Source organism: Daktulosphaira vitifoliae, unplaced genomic scaffold (genome assembly GCF_025091365.1).
Source record: "Daktulosphaira vitifoliae isolate Bord-2020 unplaced genomic scaffold, ASM2509136v1 Scaffold_1, whole genome shotgun sequence".
Classification (NCBI taxonomy): Eukaryota; Metazoa; Arthropoda; class Insecta; order Hemiptera; family Phylloxeridae; genus Daktulosphaira; species Daktulosphaira vitifoliae.
In genome coordinates, this window is record NW_026099572.1 from 15,682,691 (window position 1) to 15,690,488 (window position 7,798).

Consider the following 7,798-nt stretch of genomic DNA (forward strand, 5'->3'; position numbering starts at 1 on the left):
TTAGATTATAATTGTAAAATTTAGGTGAAACTTAAAATTTATTTTTTTTTAGAAATGATTTATATAGCAACCTATTATCATATTAAACTTAATTAGACGACAATAAATACTTTAAAAATATTAAAAATGAATGATTATAATTGTCTGTATCACAAAACAAAACACAAAGAAAACTGTAGTAATACAAAATTAAAGTTAAAAAGGCGACTATGTGATATCGGGGTATTTTGACGAAGGTTGGATATTTGAGGATTCGCTCAATTTGTGAGCAACGGGGTTCTATCGGGGTGGTAGAGTTCGAGGGTTTAGGACAATAAAGACAAATAGATATAAAAAATGATTAAAGTTCATCTATAGAGGTATTAAAAATGACTTAACTGGTATTTACCTGTAATACGTAATCCAATATGCACGCACTAGCACTATATATATATCTAATATTATCAGTATAGTCTTACAATAACTAAAACGAGAAAAAGACCACTCGCAACAACGCGAGCAAATTAATTCAGTATTACGCGAGTCAATTACAATTGTCGTAATTGGTTGTTTTGTTTTATTTTAAACAACTTCCACAGTTATATAAGGCACAGGTAAACTGCGATGTTTCCAAGTCGCACCCGAACACAAACTTAAAAAGAACAGCGAAAAAGGTACACTCCAAAAACTCTAACCAGTTACGGTGTACGTCGAAAACGGAACAGAACGCAATATCGGTAATCCATATTCGGCGGCGGCCTTATCTCAGTGTCAAGGGCGGGGAGACGACCGATTACAACCGATTGTCATATTAATAGCTGGACGGCTGATATCGAGAGAGACACGGGTGAGCGCCAGCTTAGAGCAAAAGGCGGTGCCGTATCACCTGAAATAATACACTGAGGCAATGAAGAGGCGGTGCCATCTCACGAATAACATGTAATGTGATTATGTATAAGGTACGAACTAGTTGGTAACAATAAAGTTTGAAAATAAATATAAATATATTGTTTATGCTTTAACTTTAAGTTTAATTAATTTGACAAATAACTAATTTTGACAAAATTTGACAACTAAAATGTGGTTAATTACCTGTCGGATGAAGGCGATTATTTCGTCAAAAGATCAACAATTTTTTGTTCATCAATAAAAATTTAATACTTTTAGCTTGATTAAAAAAAAATAATAATATTATTACAATAATTAATTTGCCTTTACAATTAAGAAAACAATTAAAGTAAATTTATTTTGTACAATAAAAAAAAAACCACTAGGCTACAGTAGCCGAATATCAACGAAAGAAAGAAAAGTAAGTTAATGACAAACAATTTATCATACGCATAATAATTTTAAAAGCAATAGTTGCCGATAAAACGATAAACAGAAAAACACTTAAAATTAACTATTTACAATAACAGATGACAAACACACGAGAAGGGAAGGGAAAATTTTACAATGAGAGGCGCGAGAGAATATTACGATAACAAAGATTATTTACATATATATTTTGTACACTAATGCATGAATATCACCGCCCACCTTGAAGGAATCCCTTCAAGGGGTAGGTAACGGGCAGAGTTTCACTAACGGTCTTAGAAAGCGGCTGGTAGCTGTTTCTACCGTTGCAACACGGGTTACTCCATCGGAACTTGGATGCAGCAGACGAACACGACCCATCTTCCAATGTAGAGGATGAGTTGCTTCTTTAATTAATACAAGATTATTAATCTGTAGTTGATCATTATTGTCAGTCCATTTGTTTCTTAGTTGGAGACTAGAGAGGTACTCATTTTTCCAACGAGACCAAAAATGTCTATGTATATCCAAAATCAAACGCCACCGTTGCAGTTTTGACAGCGGAACGTTTTCTAAAGACGGTTCGGGTAACGTAGTTGAAGGCTCCAACGTGAGAAAGTGACTAGGCGTTAAGGCATCGAGATCATTTGGATCATTACTAAGAGCACAAAGCGGACGTGAATTTAACGTTGCCTCAATCTGCGTGAGTAGAGTGATAAATTCTTCATTTGTTAATTTGTGGGTTCCAATTGACCGATGAATGAGGGCTTTGGTGGATTTTACACCTGCTTCCCATAGTCCACCGAAGTGTGGCGAAGCAGGAGGATTAAAATGCCAAGTGATATTTTGTTTTGAAAGGTGTTCGTGAACAGTATTTTGGAAATCGTTTAAGGTCGTCAATGTATGTAGTGGCGAGAGACACTTATTTAATAGACGAGAGGCCCCCACAAAATTGGAACCACAGTCGCTGTGAATTTCCTGAATTGGTCCTCGTCGAGACGCAAATCGCGTGAACGCCATTAAAAATTTTTCCGTCGACAAATCAGAACTCAATTCCAAATGTATTGCCTTTGTGGCCATACATATAAATAAACAAATATAGGCAGATGTATCAGAACTTCGTCGCTCACGCGCTGANCGTCGCCCACGCGCTGATTTGAGAGAGATTGGCCCAGCGTAATCGACTCCGCTTATTGTAAAGGGTTTTATTTGTTGAACTCGATACTGAGGCAAATCGGCCATTTTCGGTTGTAGGCAACGTGGTTTCGTTCGAAAACAGGCAACACATAATCTTAAGCGTGATCGTATTGCTTTTCGAGCAGATTGTAGCAGATCGAAAAGACGAAAATCGGTTTAAGAGTTCAGTGATCGACGTAACGACATTCACCACTAGAACGGTTTGAGTTCTTTCCTCGATGTTGCAATTATAGTTGTCTGATTTATAAGTAGCAATTGGAGATGATGGCCAATTTTTTGGAGAACTCTTTAAAAATAAAGGACCTGACCACCACAATGGATGCTTGACAAGCTCTTCTGGGTATAGCCCACGAGAAGCACAATCTACAGGATTTTGTTGAGTGGGAACGTAATTCCAAATAGATGGTGGTGTAAGGTCTTGGATCTGGCTGGTACGATTTGCGACAAAAGTTTGCCAACGATGAGGCGAAGATTTCAGCCAAGCCAAAACAGTGGTAGAGTCTGTCCACGCAAAGAGACGGTTGACTTTGAGTCAATCTGTTATAGTCTCAACAACAAAGCGAAGTAGTTTCGCAGCAAGTAATGCACCACATAATTCCAAGCGAGGAATCGTATACTTTTTAAGTGGCGCTACTTTTGATTTTCCAATCAGTAATTGACAACAAATACAAGTAGATGTTTGAACTCGAAGATATACAGCAGCAGCATATCCCTTTTCTGAGCTATCAGAAAAAGCATGAAGTTGGGAAGAAATGACTTCATCAAGCGTTACTCGTCGAGGAATTGCAATACTTTCAATTAATTTCAATTCAGCTAGGTAACGCGTCCACATAATTTCAATTTCTGTGGGAACAGCGTCATCCCAGTCAATGCCTGCAGTCCAAAGTAACTGGATCATGTGTTTTGTCAAGAAAGTTACCGGTGAAAGCAGTCCTAAAGGGTCAAAAACTCGTGCTATGTCTGACAGGATTGAGCGTTTAGTCAGCTTGGTTGATGAAGTTTGAGTAATGAATGAAAAACTATCATCTTTTGGATTCCATCTTAAGCCAAGTACTTTAAGATCAGACTGTTCACTTTTATTAAGTAACAGGGATGGTGATATTGCTCTTGCATTTTCAGAGACGGCTTGAAGGATTTGACTACTATTACTTGCCCATTTTCGTAGTTCAAAATGGGCCAGGGAACACAATTTTATAAGTTGTGCTTGATAATCTAAAGATTCCTTTTCTGAATTAGCTCCAGTAATTATGTCATCCACAAACGTATCATTCAACAGTATTTCAGCTGCCTGTGGGTATAACTTGCCATCAACATTTGCTAACTCATGAATGGTACGCAATGCTTGGAAAGGAGCTGCGGATGTCCCATACGTGACTGTACACAATCGATATTCACTAATGGGGTCATTTTGTGAAAAACGCCAAAAAATTCTTAAGTAGTCTCGATCAGTCGGTTGTATTAATATTTGACGGTACATCTGTTTTACGTCTGTGATAAACAAGTATTTCCAAATCCGTGCACATAATAAAATAGCTTGTATATCAGGTTGAAGCTTAGGCCCAGTATACATAGATTCATTTAAAGACAAGCCAGCACTTGTACGTGCTGAAGCATTAAATACAACACGCAATTTGGTTGTCTTACTATCAGGTCGAAGTACACAATGATGAGGAATATAGTATGTGTGCGCATTTGCAATTTCTGTTAAAGGTACAAGTTCCATATGACCAGTAGTTAGATAATCTTTCATGAAGTCTACATATTGATCACGAAGAGTCTGATTGTTATTCAATCGAGCTTCTAAAAATTTAAACCGACGTAAAGCCATAGATTTTGAATCTCCTAAGATAGGTCGAAGAGTTCTAAATGGGATAGTTACCATAAACTGTCCACCTTTGATACGAGTAGTAGTCTTTTGATAAATTTGTTCAGCCATTTTATCATCAGGACTTAAATGGCGAGTAAATGGTATTTCTTCTAAGTCCCAGAACTTTTTTAAAGTAGTATCCAGGGTCTCCGAAACAGTAATATTTAATGAAGTAATTTCTAATTTATTACACTGTTCAACTGGTCCCATTAAAGTCCATCCAAAAATAGTTTCCATAGCAATTGGTTGACCTGGTTTACCAGACATTTTTCCATCAAGAAATATTTCAGGTAAGATGTCTGCCCCAAGTAACAAATCAATTGAACCAGGAACATTGTATAATGGATCAGCCAGTGATAGGTTTTTCAAGTGTGGCCAATTCCCATGTATTAAAGAAGTTTGTGGAGTAGTTCCTGTTATATGAGCAACAATCAAAGCTTCTATACACAAAGATGGTGACTGACTATCACGAGGTACCAATGTAACATTTGATTTTCCCCGAACAGTCGCCGAAGTCTGGTTTGCAAACGTAGTAATTTTAACACTTGAGGGACACTTTTTTAACATTAACAAATTGACACAATGTTCAGTCATAAAACTTGCTTGCGAGCCACTATCTAATAGGGCTCTGAAAGTTTACCGATTGCCATTTGCAGCCAACACATCCAAAAGTACAGTGGACAATAATATTATTCGCTGTGGTTGACTTCTAACAACTAACGACGAAGTACTTTGTTCTTCACCAGCTGCTTTAGTGGTCGGAGAAGACGAAGACCCGAAATGCAGCAGTGTATGGTGAGATCGATTACATGTCTGACATTTGTTTTTAGAGGAACATGACACAGAAGAATGACCCAGACCGAGACAATTAATACAAAGATGGTGAGATTTTGCTATTTGAAAACGTTCTTGGGTGAAATCACAGCTGTTCAGCCTATTAAATATAATCTCAAATTGGAGGCCTCTTACCATATACCGCGATCAGAAGCACCGCCCGAGGACCGTGCCTTCAAGACACGGGCTAGGGCGTTGTTGTCCGACACGGATATTGTAGGTGCGGTCAATGACGATTTCGAGATTATGCTCGCTGAGGAAGATGTGTACTCGGGTAGGGGTAGCGGATTCACGATAGCGCATATCGATGGTCTCATGCTCAGTGTATACAAGTATACGCCCCTCACCGGCTCATCATATATTCCGATCCCACCTGAAATTTTACATAGAAAGGCAATCATCAATCCGCAAAACATCGATCAGTCCTGTTTCAAGTGGGCCATTTTGGCCCGACACGTTGGGGTTAATAATAATACGCGTGTTAATCAAAAATATTTTAACGAGGAACACAGGTATGATTTCACGGGGTTGACGTTCCCCACACCTATGTCCCAAATTAAAATATTTGAGCGACGAAACCCTAACGTGTCTGTCAACGTGTACGGTTTGGAACGAGACGACGTTAAGATGAAGTGGTCGGTGTATCCTCTAAGAGTCGCCGACCAAGAACAACAAAATCATTTTGACCTGTTGTACATCGGTGACTCTGACAAGTATCATTACGCGTACATTTCAAATTTTTCGAGGCTTGTGCGCAGTCAAAAAACTAAACACAAATGTCGCATATACACTTGCAGACGTTGCTTCACTAGCTTTGATGATCAGTCTAAAAAGCATATTCTTCGGGGTCATCAAGCGTTGGAGCAACACAAGTTGATATGCGGCAAGAACAAGCCTATTTTACCCGTTATGCCGGCGGAGGGCAGTAAGGTCGAATTTGACGCGTGGGTAAAGACTCAACGGTTACCGTTTGTCATCTACGCCGATTTTGAGGCCTTGCTGGAGCAAACAGACGATCGTATGGGTGCATACACCAGGACTGTGCACACCCACCATCCCATGAGCTATGGGTTCATGGTGAAAACATCGGACGATGTGCCCTCCGAGCTCCTCGAACGCTACGGTATACCGCAATCACCGGTGATATACCGTGGGTCCGAGGATCGCGAAGAGGTCGCCAAGGCATTTGTGATGGCTGTAACTGAAGTGACGCGCAACATTTCTAAATTGTTGCGCAAAACCAACGTTCCCATCCGAATGTCTATCGATGATGTGCGCAGGCACGGGGAGAAAGTGGTATGCGACTTGTGCCGCACGGCATTCAAGGATTCCAACCCCAAAGTCGCAGACCACTGCCATTTATCGGGCCGATTCAGACAGACGTTGTGCAATGCATGTAACCTGAAAGTAAAGACGGTCAATTTTGTGCCGTGCTTCTTGCACAATCTTTCGGGTTACGACGCGCATTTCATCGTCACTGAATTGGGGTACGACGACCAAAGGATTTCGGTTATACCGAATTCCGAGGAGAAGTATATTTCGGTCACGAAACACGTGACCAATAACTTCTCCATACGGTTTGTCGACACCTTCCGGTTCATGGCCTCCTCCCTGTCCACCTTGGCCGGTAACCTAATGACACCTGTTTTCGTTAAATTCCGGGAGACGGCGAAGGTGTTCCTCCCGGAAGACATGCCGTTGGTAACGCGTAAGGGCGTATACCCTTACGAGTACACTGATAGTTGGGCTAAATTGGTCGAAACGGTACTACCACCCCGCGACGCTTTCTATAGTCAGTTGAATGAGTCGAATATCGATGACGACGACTATAGACACGCCACAGAGGTGTGGAATCGTTTCGGTTGCTCAACCCTCGGTGAGTACAGCGACCTATACCTAAAGATTGACGTGCTGTTGTTGGCCGACGTGTTTGAGAACTTTCGCGACATCTGTACTACAACATACAATTTGGACCCGGCGCACTATTATACCGCACCGGGTTTTAGCTTCGATTGTATGTTGAAATACACCAGGATGAAGCTGGAGCTCTTGAACGACTACGACATGCTACTGATGGTGGAGCAGGGCATTCGTGGTGGGCTGGTGCAGGCCGTCAAGCACTATGCCAAGGCCAACAATCCAAAGACACCTGGCTACGATCCGACAAAACCAAACTCATGGATCGTGTATCAAGATTGTAAGTATTATATATAAAAGTACAATAATTGAGCTGTGAATTAAAAACGTTTAATGTATATAGGCAATAACCTTTACGGGTGGGCTATGAGTCAGCCCATACCGTACGGTGGCTTCCGGTGGTATGAAGGATCAGATCCTCTGGCCGATCTCCAATTGCTTTCGGACACTGGTAATACGGGGCGTATATATGAAGTAGATGTATCGTATCCAGAAGGGCTGCATGACGAGCACAACGACTTGCCGTTCTTGCCTGTCAACGATGTACCACCGGGTTCCAAAGNAAACGATGTACCACCGGGTTCCAAAGAGACCAAACTCATGGCCACTTTGAAACCCAAACAACGATACGTCGTACACTATGTCAACTTGAAACAGGCGATCGCACACGGACTGCAAGTCGATAAAGTATATACATCGTACCTAGAG

General features: G+C 40.8%; 3 protein-coding genes across 3 annotated transcripts in view; 1 reads left to right on the forward strand and 2 right to left on the reverse strand.

The window, feature by feature from the left end:
• Window positions 1-1,533: 1,533 nt before the first annotated feature.
• Window positions 1,534-2,517, reverse strand: LOC126900449 (uncharacterized). Its single transcript, XM_050676198.1, has one exon. It carries the CDS (start codon window positions 2,515-2,517, stop codon window positions 1,534-1,536), a length of 984 nt encoding a protein of 327 aa, XP_050532155.1.
• The window catches only part of LOC126900588 (uncharacterized), a 6,096-nt gene continuing 717 nt past the window's right edge, over window positions 2,420-7,798 (forward strand). The window contains exons 1-2 of the mRNA XM_050676449.1: window positions 2,420-7,370; window positions 7,434-7,777. Of these exons, the coding sequence (XP_050532406.1) occupies window positions 5,189-7,370; window positions 7,434-7,777 (2,526 nt within the window). The 5' untranslated portion in view covers window positions 2,420-5,188. The remainder of the gene's footprint in view (window positions 7,371-7,433; window positions 7,778-7,798) is intronic.
• Window positions 3,005-4,933, reverse strand: LOC126900516 (uncharacterized). The gene has a single exon (XM_050676327.1). It carries the CDS (start codon window positions 4,931-4,933, stop codon window positions 3,005-3,007), a length of 1,929 nt encoding a protein of 642 aa, XP_050532284.1.